This window comes from Camelus bactrianus, chromosome 2 (assembly GCF_048773025.1).
Source record: "Camelus bactrianus isolate YW-2024 breed Bactrian camel chromosome 2, ASM4877302v1, whole genome shotgun sequence".
Lineage (NCBI taxonomy): Eukaryota > Metazoa > Chordata > Mammalia > Artiodactyla > Camelidae > Camelus > Camelus bactrianus.
This window is the reverse complement of record NC_133540.1, coordinates 58958435-58980452: the sequence shown is the minus strand read 5'-3', so window position 1 is coordinate 58980452 and position 22018 is coordinate 58958435. Positions and strand designations below refer to the sequence as shown.

The 22018-nt window shown below is 41.5% G+C and overlaps 2 protein-coding genes across 6 annotated transcripts in view; one reads left to right on the top strand and one right to left on the bottom strand.

The window, feature by feature from the left end:
- The window catches only part of MCUB (mitochondrial calcium uniporter dominant negative subunit beta), an 80334-nt gene extending 79059 nt beyond the window's left edge, over positions 1 to 1275 (top strand). For all 5 annotated transcript variants that reach the window (XM_074342434.1, XM_074342428.1, XM_045515775.2 and 2 more), the window contains one exon: positions 1056 to 1275. In XM_074342434.1, coding sequence (XP_074198535.1) covers positions 1056 to 1133 — 78 coding nt within the window. In that variant the 3' untranslated portion in view covers positions 1134 to 1275. The remainder of the gene's footprint in view (positions 1 to 1055) is intronic.
- CASP6 (caspase 6) lies at positions 769 to 16187 on the bottom strand. The gene is made up of 8 exons (XM_010953671.3): positions 15863 to 16187; positions 9738 to 9780; positions 9085 to 9231; positions 8589 to 8665; positions 6599 to 6774; positions 3538 to 3697; positions 2654 to 2895; positions 769 to 1693 (listed from the first exon to the last, which is right to left on the bottom strand). The coding sequence occupies exons 1-7, from the start codon at positions 15900 to 15902 to the stop codon at positions 2657 to 2659; spliced, it is 882 nt and encodes a 293-aa protein (XP_010951973.2). The 5' UTR covers positions 15903 to 16187; the 3' UTR covers positions 769 to 1693; positions 2654 to 2656.
- Positions 16188 to 22018: the final 5831 nt, after the last annotated feature.

The following is a 22018-nucleotide window of genomic DNA, read 5'->3' as shown; positions in this document are numbered from 1 at the left end:
ACAAGTTTCTCCTCCTTAAAAATAGAATCAGTATGTTATTCCTCCATTCATCTTTTCCATCTTCCAGATGCGAACACAGAGGTGCACACCGCTAGAGTGGGGAAACCAGGGTAGGAAGCCAGAAGTTGGACTCTGCAGCCTGTGCTCTTAAGAACCTCCATACAACATGTCTCTTAGGCAAATTTTATCTCTGGCCTCCCAGTGGTCTCATTAGCTTTGTTCAGATGGTGACTTCTCAATTTTATTAGAAAAAAGTTTTTTGGAGGGGAGGGTAGAGCATATGCTTAGCATGCAGGAGATTCTGGGTTCAAAACCTAGTACCTCCATTAAAAAAATAAAAGTAATTGATTAATTAATAACCTAATTACCCCCAATTTTTTTTTAATTACAAAAGTTTTGGTAAAAATATCCTCCATTGCTCAATGCATGATCATTCAATAGCCAGTAATCATCATGTCTTTTGTTACCTGTACCTTCTAAATGACCTATCCCTCAAATTTAAATAAGGAAAGATATTTCCTTTGTAGTCCAAAAATTGGAGATAAAGAGCCTTTAAAAAATATTGTTAAATTCCATATAATTACTTAGGAAAAATAAGATGCTTTTTAAAAAAATTTAGTGGATACTCCTACATTTAAGTAGAAGGCTAAAGGAATGTTCTTCCAACTAGTTTATAGCCCTGGGCATTGAAGGTTCAGAGGAGCACCCTGTGAAGTTTTTTTTTTTTTTTTAAGTAATAAAGTTGAGGAAAAACAGGAAACTGATAAATCAGAGTAGGTTTTTGTTTTTTGTTTTTGAATATGAACTGGGAAAACCACTGTAAAGGCGAAAACTAACATAACAAGAACTCTAAGGACATAATAGAAACCTCGAACTCATGTTTTACAAAAGGATCCACATAAATTGTAATATTAATAGTAGGCAGTTGCCACTCATAGTTTAGATCTATGTATTGACCTAAGGAGATGTTGAAGGTATAGAGTTCCTCGTGAGCAGTAATGCTCATAGGCTTGCAGTCCTTTCTGATCACTGCCTCTTTTTCTTCCTGTGGACAGGCTACAGAAGCCCTGAGACGGGTGCGCCACTCTCTCTATTTGCAGATGCCAGTAGAGGAACTCAATGAAAAGAAGTGATCTTCCATTTTTAAATGTCAGTGAATTTTTGCATTGTGTTCATTTGCAACTTAGAAACTGGAACTTTCTGAGTCCTGTAGTTCATGTGAATTTGACTATTTCAGTCTCTTTTGTTAATAAAAAAAAATGCCTGCAAAACACAGGTATTCTTTAATGTTCTCATTTGAGATTTTTGGTTTGTGGATTTTCATGGCTCGTTGAGGTTGCTGCCAGAAGGAGCTTGGACGCGTCCATCAAAATTGAAGCATCTGCTGCTGCAGTTCAGCACGTGAGTTAAGGTTCCTCGTAAGTGTCCTGTGTTCGTTCATTCCCATGCAGAGGTGAAGTGGTCAGTGTGCCTGGCTTCACTTTGATTCTTAGGCTTCATTTAAAATCATCTTGCCATTACTTTTTAAATTCGTAGTTGAAAATTTTTATCATTAAATATAGCTAAGATTATTATAAATTGTCACTTGAAATCATTTGTAGTCATTTGCTCTTATAGGTAGAACCAAGGAGATGGCAACGCCTGTGAGTAGGGGGTTAAAGGACAGGTAAAATGTTCAACTGACGTGAAGTTCCTGTTATGACACAAAAAGAGGCATAAATGTCCCACTGACCTTAGCATAGAGTTGGCACATGTTTTGAACTGCAACTGAAACGACATAGGCAAACTGCTTCTGAGCTAGCAACCCTCAAGTTTGCTATAAGAGCCTGAACATAACCATCTTCAGTCTCCAGTAGGTTATTAACGGGCTACTCAAATTTTATATATCATATTAGTAAGAATTGAATCTTAAAAGTAATATCTATTATTCCATTAACATAACAGTCCGCATTGAGACTGCTGGACAGTGTATAGTAACTTAACACAGAAGGTACTGACAGAATCACTCTGCAAGTGTAGCCTCTACTAAGAAGTCACTATGTTTTATGTTTTCTATTTCCTTCTCAGAATGCCGTATCTATGCATGAAATACCACTTTTTGTACAAGACTATAATGCTCACTTTGAAAAAAATGAACTGTTGTTTTTTTTTAAATGTGAGTGTTCAAGTCCTATACAAAAAGTGGTAACTCATATGTAGATTTACATGACCAAGTAAAACAAGTCATCTATAAATTACGCAAATAAGAATGTGAATTAGAAAAATTTAATAAAACATGAATTTCAAATATTAAAGAAAAACTAATACTTAGGATTCAAAAACCCTTAAAAAGATTAAAAAGTTTCATGTAAAAAAGTCACAAAATAAAAGTTAAATCAGCCAGATATTATGAGTAACCTTCCAATTTACTATAAAAGTCAAGTATTAGAAATGCTAATGTATTTTTAACTTACAGAAATTCCCTGAGGATTTCATTACTACATATCAAACCCCTTCACCATGTCCAATATGAACTATTTTTTTTAAAGTTCTCTCATTAAAGCTTAAAACATTTTAAATTGCTATACCATAAACTTCAACCTGGGGATACTTCTTTTTTATAAAAAGAAGGGAAAATCTACTTTGAATACAGATACATAAAACAAAACAGCACCTATTATTTAGATTTTGGAAAGAAATGCAGCTTCTTAGTTAGCATTGAGGCAAAGCAGGGAACCTGCTTCTTTCCAATTGCATTTGGGTCTTTACAAAAGTCTACTCGGCGCTGAGAAACTTTCCTATTCACCAGTGTGAGGAGTTCTGTGAACTCTAAGGAGGAGCCAAATTTTCCCAGCATCTCACACAAATCTTGAATGTACCATGAGCCGTTCACAGTTTCCCGATGAGAATAATAACCTAAAAAAGATAGGAGAGGCCACTGAAGTTTTCTGGTTTTCAGTTACTGGGACTGAAAAACACCTTTAAAATGTCTAAGTTCTCAAAAATCCTTGGAGAAGACTAAGATGTATCCAAGACATAGTTTAAAATTTTTTCTGTTGACTGTTCTCAATTGGGAAAAAGATTAATTCCATATGGTTCTATGAAAATGGGGCTAATGCTATGTAATTTCCTAAAAATTCCCAAGATAATATTAGCTAGGCAATGATTTTTGAGACTAGAAAAAAGAAAAACATAAAATTATTTAATGCAAGAGCAGAGAACAAGTGTTAAAATATTTTTCAACAGCGTTTTCCATGACTGTTACCACAATAACAGTATCACCATCAGTCATGAATATCTTCTGTGGATACTATTCAATGTAATTCGCTTTGTAGCTTTATTTAACATAGTTCTCAGGAAGGATTTTTCTACAAGGTGTTGTACTTTTAAATATCACTCTGATCACCTGGTACAAGGAAATCCATTTTAAGCCTGAGAGCTTCACGACAAAATCACATGTCCCAACAGGAAAGACCTCACCTAAATCAAGCCAAGGTGAAACTTACAGGAACTGAGCCAAGAAAGCCAACTGTAGGTTTGTATTAAACACCCACACACCTTCTGCCACCGAGTAGCACATGAGGAAGTCAGCTCCGGCAGGCAGCGTGTACACCGAGGCCGCATCCACCTGGGTTACGTTGGCATCCGGCACGTCTGTCTGATGATCCACGACGTCCAAAGGAATGACGGGCACATCGTGCTGGTTTCCCCGACACGCCTGCGAGACAGGAGCACAATCCCCTCCTTCACGTATCTGCTCCTCCCAGTGCTTCACGCTGGTGCGCCGTCAGAGCTACGTCAACAAGCTGTTCCACAGGCACTTCTAAAGCAATCCATTCAGGCTGAGAGCAGACCAAAGCTGACAGGTTTTTTTTCCTACTTATGTTTTTTTTTATAGTTAATGCTTAAAAAATTAGCATTCTCAACTATACACCAAACTGTGTTGATTGAAAGGAACACTGTAGAGGGCAAAGCATCTGTGGTTTTAAAATTCCTTACGGATTACCCACACCCTAGCACCAAGAGTCACCCTTTCTTTTAAAGGCTTATATATAGTATTTGTTTGTTTCTATTTAATCAGGTAATATATTCCCAGACTGGGTTTTGCTTGCCAGGCTGCTGCCATAAATAGTTAAGGGTGAAAATGATACCACGTGATGTGCCTTCTGCCTTTTGTTCCTATTTTAAAGTGAGGGCTCAAATCTTTACCCACTATTCTGACTCACACAAGGCTGACATTAATTTCGACTCTTAAATTACTATTATGGGCTGAATTTTTTCTCCTCCCCACCGGGCTCCAATTTATATATTTAAGTCCTAACCCCTAGTATCTCAAATGTGACTATATTTGGAGATACGGCCTTTAAAAAGGTAATTAAGGCAAAATGAGGTCATATTGGTGGACCCCAAACCAGTATGACTGGTGTCCTTATAAAAGGAGACCAGGACACTGACACTCACAGAGGAAAGACCATATGAAGACACAATGGACAAGAAGCCACCAGCCACCTCCCAGCCAAGGAGAGAGGCCTCAGAAGACTTCAACCCTGCTGACACCTTGATCTCAGACTTCTAACCTCCAAAACTGCAAGAAAATTAATTTCTGTTGTTTAAGCCACCTAGTCTGTACACAGACCTCAGAGATACTGCAGGTATGGTTCCAGACCACCGCAACAAAGTGAATATCGAAATAAAGCAAGTCTCATGAATTTTTTGGTTTCCCAGTGCCTATAAAAGTTATGTTTCCACTACAGTGTAGTCTGTTAAGTGTGCAATATCATTATGTCTAAAAACAGTACAGACTTTAATTAAAAAATTAAAGACTTTACTGCTAAAAAATGCTAACCATCACCTAAGCCTTAAGCTAGTCATATAATTTTTGCAATAGTAATGTGAAAATCACTGATCACAGATCATCATAACAAATATAATAACGAGAAAGTTTGAAATATCATGAAAATTACCAACATGTGAGAGACACGAAGTGAGCAAATGCTGTTGGAAAAGTGGTGCTGACAGACTTGCTTGATGCATGGTTGCCACAAACCTTGCGGAAAAAAATGCAATTATCTGCAAAGTGCAATGAAGTGACGTATGCCTGTACTTTGTTCTGGCAGCCTTAGTACACGTAATATAGCGACCTAACAAGGTTCTGCTGTCGTATTTACTGTAAGTGCATCCAGCAATTCTGAAATGGTTAAGGAATCGTATGCTGTAAAAGAAAGCTCTGATGGATTTCAGTTATCAGATAAATAGAAGATCCCTAATAACTTATTTTTACAGGGAGATTTTTATCTTATTATCAGGCTCATTTTCAGACCTTATTTTCTACTATCTTCAGCAACATGTGGGACGCTTGGACTGCGATGCCGTCATTTGACACATCAACAGCAGTGACAGTAAGAGCCAGCCTTTCCTGGGGGCGTGCCACGGGCCAGGCACTGCTGGGAGTGCTCTTCATTTGTCAGGCCAGGTCTATTTATCCTCACAACCACCCTGTCAGGCAGTGCTATTTTACCCGTTTCACAGATGAAGAATCTGAGCCACAGAGAAATAAAATAACTCAGCAAAACATTTCGCTCCTTTGTGGCCCACTGGTTATTTCCAGTTATCTTGCGTGACAGTGCTGGCCACTCCCATTTCCATGAAGCAGTCACCTGTCATTCTTGGTGATTTTTCTCCTACTTCTCTGAGGGGCCACCCTCCTCAGTATCTTTCCTCTGCTCATTCTGCACTGGTGGCCCTCAGCTCCATTTTACACTCATTTTTCAGGCTATACTTGACAAGGGGAAACTCATCTACTCCTGTGGTTGCCAGTACCATCCATCTGTCTCATTACTACCAAATTTGTTTCTCCAACCCTGGCTGCCTCTCTTAGGTCTAGGCCTGTATCTCCAACGACATGTCCCACAGACCCCAATGCAGCTGTCCAAACACAAAAGCTGGAAATCACCCTTAACCTCTTTTCTTAAAGCGCCCCCTACCCCATCCCCCTCAAGGTCTGGCAGGGTGTGGCATGGGGTTGTGTCCTCCATGCTGTTCATGGAAATATAGGACTGCAGCACTGGAGCATCGAGAATTCTCTTTTTTGTTCAAAATCCTTATTGAGGTACCAGATGATGTTATTCAGGCCCCCAAATATTTTTATCCTTAACAGCAGTTTGGTGGGGGGGGGGCAGCATCTTGGTTTAAGGGAAAATATGAAAGGATGAAACAAGCTAGGACTGGAAGTCTTTACACCTGCATTCTTCCCACTGACTGCCATGCTCTCCAGCCCCCAGAACCAAACCTGGTCCCAACAGGCGCCCTTGCATTCACTCCTCCATCAGCAAATACCTCCTTTCGCGGCTCTGCCCTGACTGGGCTGGGCCAGGGAGTAGCACATTCAGAACTGTGAGTCATTTCCAATGTCAATCCAAGTAATAAAGATACTGGGAACCTTTTTATGTAAAGAAAGAATTACTACTAACAGCTCAAATTGCAACTCTGATTGTTCTGGATTCAAAAAGGGCCTTTCCACTTACTGGAGACAATTACTTCTGAAATTGGCTTTAGTTCTTTCTAATCACACACACAACCATGAACTTTATAGTTAAGACTATAACATAATCAGTCTTACCTGAATGATAAATATCTTGGGTTTTCCAACCAGGCTCTGACACCTGTCTCCTTTGAACAAGCCAGTCAACGTCTGAATTTCAATTTTGGCATCATATGCGTAGATGTGGTTGCCTTCACCGTGACTCAGGAAAACACACAAAAAGCAATCGGCATCTACATGGCTAGTAGTTGATGCTATAAAGGCGCCCAAAAGTTATTTAGAAATGATAATAAGGTGCTTATTATCTACACATAAAAATTCAGTTTACTAATACTAAAGTTGCATATATATGACTGAAGGAGGGGGAAATTTTGTTATAAATATAAAATGAAATGAAATATAACTTATTTTAGTATTTGATCAAGCAATAATCTATACCATACTGTATCTGATTTTTTAAAAATCTAAATGATTAAAGTTCAAAGTAACAGAGTGAACAGATTTTGTTAGCTTTTCCAAAACACAGAACAATGATATGAAAAACCTAAACGGATTATAATGGGGAACCCCCTTCAAGATCCACATCATTTTGGCAATACAAGTTCCTCTAAATCAGCAGAGAGTGTCTTAAAGCAGTCTGGGAAGACCCAGAAACTACTACTAATGCCTCCCTATGTGTCGCTGCACCTCCAAGGAGCGCAGCACCTTCACTGTGTGTCCTCAGCGCTTAGAGTGTCCAAAAGAGTGTTGAGACAGGAGACACGTCCTCCAAAGCTTAGGAGCAAGGGAAGTAAAAACCTGCTAAGCAACCAGTTGAAATGATCTAGAGATTAAAGAAAAACTGATATGAGGTTCGTCAAAAAACTAAAAATAGAGCTACTACATCCAGCAGTTCCCCTTCGGGTGTTTATCTGAGGACAACTAATTTGAAAAGATACAGGCGCCCATTTATTTGAAACACTAATTTTAAAAGATACAGGCACCCATCTATTCACTGCAGCATTATTACAACAGGCAAGATATGGAAACAACCTAAATGTCCATTGATAGATGAATGGATAAAGAAAATGTGGTGTGTACATATATAATGGATTACCATTCAGCCATAAATAAACCTTGCCATTTACGACAACATGGATAGACCCTGAGGGCATTAAGCTAAGTGAAATAAGTCAGAGAAAGACAAACACTATATGATCTCATTATATGTGGAATCTAAAAACCGGCAAACAAAAGCAAGCTCAAAAACGCAGAGAACAGATTGGTGGCTGCTGGGGCAAGAGAAGGGGGTTGAAAGGTATAAACCTCCAGTTATAAAATAAGTCATGGGGACATAATGTACACAGCACGATGACTGCAGTTAGTAAGTACTATACTGCATATTTGAAAGTTGCTAAGAAAGTAAATCTTCAAAGTCCTCATCACAAGAAAAGTTTCTGCAATTATGTATGGTGATAAGTGTTAACTAGACTTACTGTGGTGATCATTTCCCAATGTATACTAATACCAATCATTATGTTGTACATCTGAAACTATTGTTACATGAAAAGATCATTTCATTCATTTCTAGAGCAGCAGTCTGTAACTAGTGGCATACAGACTAACTTTGGAGGCATAATACTTTGCAAGGGTCTCTGAGAGGCACAGAGGAAGGGCTCAGCTGTCTTGGAAATTTTAACATGTCAAATGCAGACATTTTCATTATATATATATATATATATATATATATATACACACACACACACACACACACATTTGGACTCTGTTCTAATTGACCCTACTCTTATACTCATTCAACTCCCCTCATTCCTCCTTATGGAACTTAGTGTTCTTTGTGTCAAGGACCATGTCTTGGTGGTTTTTGTTTCCAAGTGCTTAATAAACAGCCTGGCCTATAAACATGTGGGTAACATAATCAGAAAAGCACAATCAAAACCTATAACCCATGCTAAATTAACTGACAAGACTTTCTTACAACACAATTAATTATTTGGACCTGTCTTTACACATAGGATAATTAAAAACTACTCAATCCCATCATAGGAAGATAAATAGGAAACATACTTACCCTCATGAATTTTGAGCAGTAGTTCTTCTGCTTTAAGATCGTTAAAGCATTTCACTTCAAATCCTAGATCTGAAAACCTGGTGACAAACTGGATATTAGCTTATGAGCTATTCAAAGCTGTCACAATACCCCTACTTAATTTGAGGAATCTACACTTTTTTTATGATATATAAATTGACCTTTAGGGGAAAAGAAAGAAATCAAATATGCCAACAGTTTTCCTTGATCACCCACAGTAGGAAGGGATTTATTCATGATAACTGATTTAAGTTAGAATACTGTCATCTACTCTATAGACACATTTATAACAATGAAAAGACTTAACATTTAATAGAACAAGATTAGGCAGAAAATTCAGGCAAGTTCTTGAGGGAGGCCCAAGTGAGGTCCATCCTCAAATGCTCCTGCTGTTACTTCATCGGTGCGGACAAGTTTTGATAAGTAGTTATCACTTAATAAATCTCCCCAGCTTGATGTGCAGAGAAAGCTGCGCTACCTGCGCTGAAGATTGTCTCTGTCGGCGCTAGTGCCCCTCCTGTCCGGCAGCGTCAGGTGCCAGAAGAACCTCTCATGATTGAAGATTAAAGCAACTCCTCTCCTCTTGTGGTCCATTTTGTACTTTTCTGCTGGATCAAACATTTCTCTGTTTATGAAAATTAAAAAAAAAAAAACGATCACTCTAAGTCACTAAATAATGAGCTCCTCCAAACCCAAGGTCAAGGTGTGGAGCGGAGAGAGGTCCGCTGCTTCCGCCTCCTCTGCCAGGCGGACACACCACCGGCAGGGCCCGGGAAAGCCTCACTGCCAACCAGTAAGGAAAGTCCGGAAATACCTCGGTACCAGCTGGTGAGCAGCAGCAGTGCTGGGCGCTCCTCTCCAGTCCCTCTGCCTGGTGTCTTTCCTCCAGGTCTACAGGATCCAGCAACCAAGGACGTCAGCCCCACCCAGGCCCCAGCCCTAGCTCCCGGGCCCAGGCCTGGCTGATTATCAGTCTAGTTCCCTTCACAACCAGGGCAGCACATCTACAAAGCGATTCTCCCATTCCGAACACCTGATCTAGCTCCCAGGTCCCTTTCTTGCTTTAACTGCTGTAGGCTGATCATGACCACCAAAGGAAAAGACCTTTATTGGAAAAGAGCATATTTTTACCTCTTAGGGAAGGCATCTGTTTCTGTCATGTTTTGTTCTTCACCTGTTTAAAAAAAAAAGTTGGTGTTTATTAATTAACTTAGTTTTTGACTCATGGTTTTAAAACATGTTAGGAATTCCCAGCCACCTTGACTCCCATACCCTTTCTGTTTTGGTTAGTTTAAAGGTCAAAGTTTGTGAGAAGAGGTAAGGAAGAAGGAATATTAATAAATTAATTAACCATAAATTAACAGCTCAATTCTTTCTCATTCCTAATTACCTGCAAAATAGCAAAGTACATTATAAAGAGAAATGGAGAAATTATTGAAATACATTCATTGCAAAATACACCTAGAGTAACAAACATAGCTGTGTGATCACAGAGGGCAAATGAAATATGAAATTGCTTTATTTTGTAGAAAACGCTTTTGCAAATATTGAGAGAAGGAATTAAAGAGGAGAACTGAACACAGTATGTAGTTATTACTGGAATACGCAGCTGCCTGGCAGAGGTGGACATTTGATGGAGGAAGGGAAGGGGCAGTTTCAGATTTTCATCTCATGAATGACATGTGCACTCATGACCCTTTAAGGGGACCCTCTGCTCCCAACCTGCAATCAGATTTCCTCACCCCCAAGTCAGCCTCTCACTGAATTGAATCCCTCTCTACTTCCTGGAACAATACTGTGCAACAGAACTTTCTGGAATTACAGAGTTCCCTATACCAGAGCCACTGGCCACATGTGGTCTTGAGCACTTGAAATGTGGCTAGTACAACTTGGGAACTGAATTTTTAATTTATTTCTATTTCAATTTAAATAACCACATGTGTCACAACATTGTAAACTGACTATAACTCAATAAAAAAATAATAAATAAATAACCACATGTGGCTATTGGCTTCAGTACTGGACACCACAATGAATCTAGCATCTTCTACAATGAGGGCCCATATGCTCTTGAATATGGTTTTACCTGATAAACTTCACAGCTTAGAGGGGAGGGGAGAGAAGATAATGAATAAACAGAAATATTCAGAGTACAGCAAGATGCACCTCTCACTTGAGGTCTTTGAAGGGAGCACGATGGACCCCAAGGGTGGACTCCTACCCATCGTCTCTGAGCCAAGGGGCCGTATTCTCTCTTCTTGGAGTCTTCCTCACACCTGATTGTTTGAACCTCACGTCTCCTCACTGGCAAAAATCCACCCAGGGAGGGAGGGTGAGATGAGATGGGGAGTTCAACCAAGTGCCCTTTACCAGTCACTCTCAGCCTGTTCCCCCTGAAATCCACCCAGCATTCAGACCCAGCCAAGACCCCACAAAGGCATTCCGCTCCTCCTGTCCAATGGGCCCCCATCAGTTTTTCTTAACCTTTTGCATCAATTCCTGGACTGGACAATAAAATGCAGATTCCTCGATCCTAACCCAGACTTACAGAACCAGAATCCTGGGAGAGGTGGCAATCTGCATTTTTAACTAGGTGATTTTTACTCACACCCAAGACGAAGAGTCAAAGGCAGCATCTCTAATGCATCTTCCACACTCTCCCAGGTTTCTGTGCTACTCCACACGCTGCTCTACCAGAGACGCTTCCTCCTCCACACCCTGCTTTACGAGGGGGTACGTCCTACCAAGCTCTGCTCTACCCAGAGACTCCCTGCTGCACACACTGTCCTACCAGGGACAGCACTTACTCCACACTTGATACCAGAGGTCCTTCCTACTCACACACTGCTGCACAGGTCATGCTTCCTAGTAAGACACACCCCTACTCGGGATACTGACCTGGTGAACACACCGCTCTACTGGGGATACTTCCTGTTCCACACTGTCACGCCCAGAACACCTCCTCCTCCTCGCCCCGTTCTACACGGTTCCTTCCTACTCCACACAGCGCTCTACCAGGGGTTCATCTCCCTCTCCCGACCCTACACATTGCCTTCCCCGGAATTCTTTCTGTTCCACACACTGCTCCACGGAGGACACGTCCTTCTCCACACCTGTTCTACCAGTGACACTTCTTTCCTCACTGCTCCCCGACGGATACATCCTCTCCTTCCTACTCCACACACCGCTCTACCCGAGATGCTTCCTACTGCACCCTCTGCTCTCCCCGGGCCCTCCCTCCTCCAGTGTCCTACGTGGGTAATTCTACCCCACACTGCTCTATGTGAAGTACGTCCTACTAAGACAGCGCTCTACCCAAGGACACCCCTTTACCTGGACACCTCCTACTAGACAGCGCTGTGCCCGGGGACACCTCCCTATCATACACGATGCTCACCAAGGATACTTCCCGCCCCACATGCTGCTCCACGGGGATCCGTCCCACTCCGCACACGGTCCCCTGGGACACTTCCTACACCGCTCAGTGGAGGACACTTCCTAGGAAGACTCCCCTCTACTCAGGGACACTGTCCTACTGAGCACACAGCTCTCCCAGGTTTACTTCCTACTCTACATACTGCTCTACCCCAGATGCCTCCTATCCCATTAACCCCTCTACCCGGAACACTTCCTACTGTTAGAGCAGGAGGAGAGCTAGATATGAGCAGAGAAAGGGGACACAGACCAAAGGGCAGTCAATGGGCAGAAAGGAGGGCCACAGGCCAAATGCAGGAAACTAGACATTATGTAAGCACCAGGGGTCCCTGGCAGAGAAAGAAAAGCAGGAACCTCTGGGCTGATAAGTGGTCACACCTTTGGGGGTGCTAAGTGGCTCAAGGACAACAAAGAAAGGTGGGAAAAGGCAGGAATCTCCAGTGTCCAAACGTTAACCTTTTGCTCATTATGCCCTCATTTCAATAAAATTAGCTTTGCAGATTAGAAGTACCCATCATGCACTGATGCACCTTGACACTTCTGATCCAGACTAAATAAGGACAAAAATCCCTTCTCCCTTTGGGAAGGTGGAGTTGGGATGAAAATCAGGGAATATGACCCCAGACCCTTCCCTCCCTACTGAATATTCCGCCCACTAATTTTTACACCCTATCTAACCAACTTGCCAAAGAAACCCAGGGCAGCCACTCACCTGAGCCTGCCCATTCTCCCCTTGAGTGTACTATCCATCCTTCAATAAATTCCCACTTTACTTTTTTAACCACCACATCATTTCTGAATTCTTTCTGGGATGGGACAAGAACCTGGAACACCAGTTACATTCACCGGTAGCACTACAACACACACCGACACACCAGGGTAACCTAGTCCACACACTGCTCTCCCGGGATACTTCCTACTCACGATGCTCCACTGAGGATACTTCTTATTCCACACACTGTTCACTGTTCCTCCTGGGGTTACTTCCTACACACACGCTGTTCTAACTGGGATTCTTCCTACTCCACAAACTGCTCTTCCCTGAATACTCATCGCAGAACTTGCCTACAGAGATTACTTCCAACTCCCCACGCTGCTCCACTGCGGCAGTGCAGGGATTTCTCTCCTTCCATTGACAAAAGCATTCCAAGATCTACCTCCTTTTAATAACATTCCTCCTTATCGTTAAACCAACTATGCAATAAAGAAACAGAATCACTCAAACTAGACACATTAAATCCATATCTGAAAGCCAATCACCTTCACCTCTCAAGAACCCGCAAGGGTTGGAAAGCACGTCTCTTTTGCAATGCCCAAAGTAGCAGGAGACCCAGCAGTTCACTTTTTGCAGCCTTTGCACCATACTGGCTAGTGAGCTTGAGGCAGCTTCAAGTGTACCCGGCAGAAGCTGTGCCCAATAGCCTTTCACCAAACTAACTCAAGTTCTTGATGGTGGAAGCACTGGAGATGCACACTTAATTGGGTCTTCACAGTTCCTTTCTCATAGTCTGAGGAAGGAGCCTCACAGTTCTCCCAGCTGGGTGGAATTTAAGTAGTGCATTTGGGTTGTCTCAAATATTGCCCCCAACTTATAGATTTTGGAAAGACAGCTAATTTTAAGTAGCTCAAGATTAATCTGTTTTAAACGACATTCAGTTTCAAAGTTAACAGATACGACAATCTCAGTGAGGCATTTTTTTTAAAGTTTTTTTTTTTTTTTTTTTTTTTGCTGTTACTGTTAATATGATGGATGCAGAAAGAAACTGGGCTCTGGTCCTCGCAGCTTCTAACCTTCACTTAATACAAATAAGGCAGGCTGTATCCTGTAATACCAATTACTGACCATTCTGTTCTAAGCAATTTGCTGAATCGGAAGAGAAAGCTATGGAGACGGACAGAAACTGCAGTTCCAATACTTTTCTGGAGCTGACAGATTTTCCCCAACTTTCAGAGAAAATAACCTGTGACTCTGTCGTGGTCACTTTAAACTGTATGCACCCAGCCGATAAGCTTTCAGGAAGGGTGTGCTTTAAGGAGTATCATTATACTGCATGAATACAAAGAAACTAGCTAAGAGGTTACATAGCTTTGTTGACATGAAGAAAACAACATTTAATTGACAGGGTAGGGGTGGTTAATAGCTAAGTGGTGGAGCGCATGCATGCCTGAGGTCCTGGTTCCCTAGTATCTCCATTAAAAAAAATCTTAATGAGGGAGATACCCTATATAACATATATAATATATTATCCTTATATAAGGATTTATAAACTCCTGTTCATTTGTAATCTACTTATCAAAAATGACTCCGTTATTAAATCTCTTGACTTCTTCTCACTTCTGGCCTCGGATTTAAGCAATCTTTCCACCATAATGCAACCACCACCTTTGCTCCTTAAACCAGTTAATTTTTACAAAACCAACCAATCACTCCCTTTTCCTCCACATAATGGAGGAAATGATAATAATAATGCCCCAGGCTACCATCTGTGGATGGCGTGGTACTTCAGATAACTTTATCTCACTCTACTCCACACTCCTGAGGCAGGGAAAGTGCCAGAGGCTTGTCCAAGGTCTGTGTCATGGAATTGGGGCTGAAAGAGATTCTGCCCGTAGACTCCAAAGTCTCTGGACTCCGGGTCACCATGCTAAAACCGCTCCCACCAGAGACCAGAAACCTTTTTAAACTAAGTGTTCATCTCTCCAAACTTCTGTATCTACTGTCATTGTCTTCACTCATTGCAGTATCTATGAAAATCTAGCTACACTATCAACAATTTGTTTAATAATCCTGTATTAAGTGACTCATATCAGGCCTGGAATACCCTGGAAAAGGGGTGGGTTGGAGAAAGAAAAGGAAGGGAGCAAGCAGGAAAAGGACTGTGATGAAAACAACGGAGGGGGACATGCGGTGACTCGTAGTCCCTGCAAGGCTTTCCCCCTCTCACACGGGTTCCGAAGGGGAAACGGCCACTAGACAGACAGTACGCTGCCTGTTGTCCAGGGCAAAGCCATTTCCTGAACGACCCATGGAGACTTCTACAACTTGCCCGGGGAGCAAGGCTTGTTTTCTGCAGCAAAGTATAAAAAGCTCTGAAATGAACGCATTCTCCCAGCGCTTCGAAACCCCCTCCCCCGCCGCCGCTTTCCCTCCCCCCGCCCCATGGCCGGCCTCAGAGTTTCTAAACCTTATCAGTAATATAATTAGCAAGTGAGAGGGAAGAACGTGCTAAAGCAAGCGTTTAGGAGTTGATTATTTTGTAGAGAAAAGTTGTTGCGGCTTTAACTCAAATTCACGAATAGCTGCAGGTTTCCTGGACGCACACGAGCCACGCGGGCTGTGCAGCGGCGGAGGGCCAGGCTTCTGTCTCCGGGTCCGGTGCCGGCAAGCCTCTGCCCCGGCACTCCCGCAGGCCCGTCACGCTCCACTGTTACCGCATGCAACCACTTTTTACTTAGAAGTGGGAAAACGAAATGAGATACAACCGCTCCAAATCAGCTTTTACTATGACCAGGTGCAGGAGACGCCAGGACCCACCAGGCCGGCCTTTTATAGTTTAAATATCCCGACGCCGGGAAAGAGATCAGCGCCCAGAGACAAAGACGGCCGGGGCACGCCCCAGCGCCGGGCGCCGCCAACCAGGACTGCAGGGAGGCTGCGGCAAGGTCCCCGAGCTGTTTTTCTGAGCTCCAAAGCTAAGCTGTCCCCAGGGAAGCTGGGCGCTTCCCTCCAAGACTCTCAACTTCTTCCGGCCGCCCAGCAAAGCCAGAGGAGCCCGCGTCCCCACTCTTGCCCGCGCGCCCCCTCAGTACCCGCCGCCTACCTGCACAGCCCGTCCCTCGGAGCTCCAGCGCCGAACTCATGTCGGCCGAGGGCGCAGCACGGACTCCCGGACCGGCCCCAGCTTCCTGCAGCCTCGGCCGCAGCCCCCGCCCCTTCCTCCTCCCACTCCGCCCCCGCGCCCGTGCTCCCTGCCCGCCGCCCAGTGGGCTGGGGGTTTGGGTGTGGCCGCGCCCAGGGCGGGTGCCTGAGGCCGAGTTAAGGCCGCTGTCCCTCACTCGGGGCTCGCGGGGTCAGGGCCTCCGGGGAGGCAGGGGAAGCGGACGACCGCTTGCCGCCTGGAGAGGTGCCAGTTCCTATCCCAAGAACAAACGGCCCCGGGGTAGGAGGCGGTAGGCAATTTCAGATCACCTGCGGGAGCAAGGGAGGGCCCGCTCAAGCCCCGCCCCAAACGTTTGCTCTTCCCGACTCCCTCAAAGGTACAGGGGCTTGTGAGTGCTTTCCTGTTTCTGCGTAGTCCTTTTCCCGGTGCGAGTTATTTCATAGGACTTGTAATAGTTTATAATAGTTTACAGTATTTTAAAACGCTCTTTGTATAGCGGATTCGAGACAAAGTAAACTAGAACAACGGGATTTTCAAGTCTGGCTTTCACAGGGAGAGTTAATTCAGGGAAGGAATCATACAGAAACTCAGCGGATTTTGGGGTCTACAGATTATGGCTTTTATTGAGCCAGAGCATGTTTGTTCCATTGGATTGTTCCTCTTTGGGTGATGGGGTATTGTGTAAATTTACTTCAATGAACAAGTCTGAGATTGGAAGAAAAGGCGTCTTCCTCTTTTGTAACTCCTCTGGGCCAGCATTTAAAAAGTAACCAACATCGGACTAGGGGAAAAAATGTGTTAAGGCACCGTTTGTTTGTTTCTCTCTTTCCTCTCTCTCTTTTGGCACAGTTTCTAAAACATTACAATAAGTACAAGGGATCAGTCTTCTATAAATATAAATATTGCTCTATTATTTGGGAGAGGAAATATAATCTAACTTGGTATCTTTCCCTACGTGTGCTTGTGGTTCAAAAGTCTTGCTTGTTCATTGAATAGAAAGTGGAATCAGCGGGGAGGATATAGCTAAAGTAGTGGAGCGCATGCTTAGCATACACTAGGTCCTGGGTTTAATCCCCAGCACCTCCTTTAAGACTAAATTAAAAAACCTAATTACCTCCCCCCTAAAAAAAAATGTGGAATCAAAGGAGAATTTTACTCACACCATAACAATTACTGTTCATCTCACTGTACACAAACTATTTCAAGAATCACTGTCTTAGTAATTTATTCTGCAGTGAAGACATGGAATATCAACATCTCCCTCATTTTGCACTGCAGCAAAAATAAGCTACTTAGGAGTAAACCTACCGAAGGAGGTAAAAAGACCTGCATTTGGGAAACTATAAGACACTGATGAAAGAAACTGAAGATGACAAAAACAGATGGAAAGATATACCATGTTCTTGGACTGGAAGAATTAATATTGTTAAAATGGCGATACAACCCAAGACAATCTACAGATTCAATACAATCTGTATAAAAATGCCTTTTTTCCCAGAACTAGAACAAATAATCTTAAAATTTGTACAGAAACACAAAAGACCCTGAAGGGCCAAAACAGTCTTGACAAAGAACAGAGCTGAATCACATGCCCTGACTTCAGACTATACTACAATGCAACGGTAGTCAAAACAGTGTGGTACTGGCACAAAAACAGACACATAGATCAATGGAACAGGATAGAAAGTCCAGAAATAAACCTACACACTTATGGTCAATTAATCTACGAAAAAAGAGGCAAGAATATACAATGGAGAAGAGTCTTCAATAAGTGGTGCTGGGAAAACTGGACAGCTACTTGTAAAAGAATGAAATTAGGACATTCTTGTTACACCAAACACTCTTTGACATAAATCACAGCCAATATTTTTTTCTGATTCGTCTCCTAAAGCTAAGGAAACAAAAGTAAAAATAAATAAATGGAACCTAATTAAACTGAAAAGTTTTTGCACAGCAAAGGAAACCATTGACAAAATGAAAAAACAATCTACTGAATGGGAGAAGATATTTGCAAATGATATGACCCATAAGGGGTTAATAGCCAACATGCATAAACAGGTCAACATCAAAAATCAAACAACCCAATTAAAAAATGGGGAGAACTGAATACTCATTTTTTTGTGGGTTCTGTCTGGCAGAAGTCCCACTAAGACAGAATGAATTAATTGAGACTCTGTGGAAAGTCAAGAGAGCGAGAGGGAGTCAGGGATCAGCTTCACGAGCCTCTCAAATGCTCCCACATTTATTATGCACAATCAAAGGAAAAATCATCAATAGTTGTGTCATGGGATGTAGAAGCTTAAGGAAAGACAGAACCCGGTAGAGATTATAGAATCCACAATGAGTACAAAGGCTTAACTAATCTTCAGGACAGACATGGGGAGAGGGGAACAAGGTACACTCTTCAGACATAAGATGTTGATTACAAAACAGACAACCAGACCAGCCAGTTCCTTGCCTTGGGGGTTACAGACTATCTAAACAGCAGAAATCATGCCCAGTGTTTATAGCTGAGGGCATAGGTCTTTGCAATGAGAAGAGTAAACCCTAAACTATGGACCTATGCTTAAAACAAGCCATGTCCTGCGTTTACAGCAAGGGACACAAAATGGCTTTGCCATTGGAAGCAGCCCTAAGCTAGAACTTCAACTATGCAAGCAAGGCATTATCTCTGCTTTTTACAGCAAGGAGACAGGAGTGCAGATGCACCAGCGCCTGATAGCAAAGCACATTTGTTTTTCCTAAAGGTCACAAGCAGCTGGGGTCTGTTACAATTTATTAACCCAATCACGGGCTCCCACAATTTTTCCAAAGAGGAAATGGAGATGGTCAACAGGCATATGAAAAGATGCTCAATATCACTAATTATCAGGGAAATACACATCAAAATCACAATGTCACCTCACACCTGTCAAAATGGCTTTCATTAAAAGACCACAAATGATAAATGTTGGCAAGGATGTGGAGAAAAGGGACCCTTGTACACTGTTGGTGGGAATGTAAATTGGTGTAGCCACTATGGAAAATAGTATGGAAGTTTCTCAAAAAACTAAAAATAGAACTACAACGTGACCCAGCAATTCCACTCCTGGGTATATATCTGAAAGAAACAAAAATACTAATTCAAAAAGATACATGCACCCCAATGTTCATAAGCAGCATCATTTACAATAGCCAAGGTATTCAAGCAACCTAAGTATCCATCAACAGATGAATAGATAAAGATGATGTGATACACACACACACACACACACACACACACACACACACACACACACACACACACTGGAATACTACTTAGCCATAAAAATGAAACTTTACTACTTGCAGCAACATAGATGGACTTGGAGGGTATTATGTTAAGTGAAGTAAGTCAAAGAAGGACAAATGCTATGTGATATATGTGGAATTTAAAAAATACAACAAACTAATGAACAAAACAAAAAAAGAAGCAGACTCACACGCAGGTATAGAGAACAAACTAGTGGTTACCAGTGGGGAGAGGGAAGGGAGGAGGGGCAATATAGGGGTAAAGGATTAAAAGCTAGAAACTATTACGTAAAAAGTAAGCTATAAGGATATATTGTATAACACAGGGAATATAGCTGATACTTTATAATAACTATAAATGAAGTATAACCTTCAAAAATTGTGAATCACTATACTGTATACCTGTTAAAATATAACACTGTACATCAGCTATGCTTCAAAAACAATTCAGTAAAAAAAATAGTCACACCAACAAGATTGTACTGTGTAGCATAGGGGAATATATACAGGATCTTATGGGGGCTCACAGCAAAAGAGAATGTGACAGTGAATGTATGTATGTTCATGTATAACTGAAAAATTGTACTCTACGCTGGAATTTGACACAACATTGTAAAATGACTATAACTCAATAAAAAAAATGTTTAAAAAAAAATCACACCAGCTTGGAAAAAAAAATCTCCCTCATACGGTGGTTGTGATGATTGAGTTAAATTACTGTACTCAGAACATTATCTGGCTTATGAAGAGCTCAATAAATTATTTTATTGCCACCATCTTAGGCTAACTGAAAGCAGACCTTTGCCTTCTTTTGGTTTCCCCTTTCTGAGCAGTTGCTTAGTGTATAGTAGGTGCTCAACAAATATTTATTCATTGAATGAGATTCAGGGTCTCAGCCTTTGTACTCTGACCTTCATCCAGTTTGAATGCGTTATCTGATCACCAGCGCTTTCTGGCCTTTCGCCTAGTTTTCAGGCTCTTCTCTGCTGGAGTCCTGAAAACACTCCCTCTATAGAAGCGGAACACCATTTATCTAAAAGGAGCTGATGGAAGGAATTTTTTTTTTCCCCTGAGTATCTTGTTATCTCAGAATACTGTATTGCTTTTATAGCAACAAAATATATAATTTCAAAGTAAGATTTTGTCTACCTTAAGACAAATGCAAAGCATTAGGATACTTATTTCAGTTATGAATGTTTAGTTTTTGCCTTTTAAAGCAATAGCTGAGGGGATCCCAGTAAAGAGGGGAAGTACCTGGGATTGGGAAACAGGCTGCCGAGGTTCTAACCCTGACTCCACCATTTTATCAGCTGGGAGACATTGGTAAGTAAGGCAATTTAACCTCTCCCAGCTTCAAATTCTTCTCTGTAAAACGGGGACCAAATTTACTCAATCGTTTTTGAGACAGTAACTGCCAACAGGAAGTTTTCAGCACATTATTTTTAGCTGAAGATTACCTAGACCAGTTCTCAAAGTGTGGTCTCTGAAGCAGCAGATTGAACATCATCTGGGAACACACTAGAAATGCAAACTCTTGAGACCTGCAGAGTCAGACCTACTGAATGAGAAACTGGGGGTGGGGTCCAGCAGCATATTTTAACAAGCCCTCCAGTGACTGTGCTGCATGCTTCTGTCTGAGACACAGACTACTTAGACTCCTACCAAGCAATCTCTTCCTTTTCAAAAAAAAAACCCAAAGCAAATCCATATTATTAAAATAATTAAGATATACTAAAGACCAAAAGTTAACTGATAGGATGGCTTGATTCTTGCCATTATGAATAGTCACTTTTATGGAATTTACTGAAACTGAAGATCTTAGCCAACTGTTACCTATCCAAGGAATGAAATTTATGGAATAAAATTCAGAGATAACTCTTTTAACACTTAAACTTTAGCCTTTTTTTCAGTGTTTATCCCACCAAACCTTGTTTTTTTTCTATATGAATCACAGAAATACCAAATTTCTATAATTCTAATTCCTACACTTAAGAAAACCTGACAGCCAACAAAGAAATGTTTGTAAAGTTGTCAGCAAGACTTCGAAGGATGTTCTGGAAATCTAACAAGTCCAAGACAAGAAAGCGTACCATCACTGTGGCCTGTATGCAAAGATGACACTGCTGATCCGGTTTTAGTTATTTTCATTGATAACTATTTTTCATATACTGGTTGTACCAATTCAGTGAGGAAAAACAGCAAACTAAAGGGGCTATTCAAATTATTATAGCCAGGTGTTATATAAGACTTGAATGAAAAGATTGCAGGCAATACCTGTTAGTTTTGAACAGTACAACATAGTACATGTGGAAGGATCTTACAAAGTAGGTTTCACTCTACTCCCCAAAGTTACTGAAGTCAGTCTTCTAAAGAGTTGTTTTTATAGAGACTCCCTTGTTTTCATTTTGTTAGATGTTATTCTAGTTTTGTACCAGGATAAAATAATGACCATTTTGACCTTCTGATAATCTTGTGTTTCTGTAAATACTGACAGAAATCCAACCTTTTCATTTTAGGGAGAGGTAGTTATAAACTAACAAAACAACTTTTTAATTAGTTTTGCCAGTCTAGATTAGTCTAGGAGGTCACTGAAGGAAACCCTGCTCAAGATGTGTTTAATTTGCTTTTGCTCTCATATTTCAATTCTGTCTTCATTACAGCTTTTTTGTGCCTCACTTTCTCTACCTACGAAATGAATACAGCCACACCTGTCCCTGGAAGAAGTGTGTCAAAAGACTTTAAAGAGACAACCACCATTTGAAGGCAATATAGTTTTATTATTTTTAAATATCAATATATGTCTTGCAAAGAGCTACTAAAAGCTAG

What these genes read in the sequence shown, in the direction of transcription:
- CASP6 (XM_010953671.3), bottom strand. Translation starts at nt 15,902, where the DNA reads ATGAGTTCGGCGCTGGAGCTCCGAGGGACGGGCTGTGCAG. An exon ending in CCGAGGGACGGGCTGTGCAG is followed by an intron (nt 9,781 to 15,862) that starts GTAGGCGGCGGG and finishes TTTTTTAAACAG; the next exon opens with GTGAAGAACAAAACATGACA. An exon ending in CCAAGATATTTATCATTCAG is followed by an intron (nt 3,698 to 6,598) that starts GTAAGACTGATT and finishes CCTGTCTCGCAG; the next exon opens with GCGTGTCGGGGAAACCAGCA.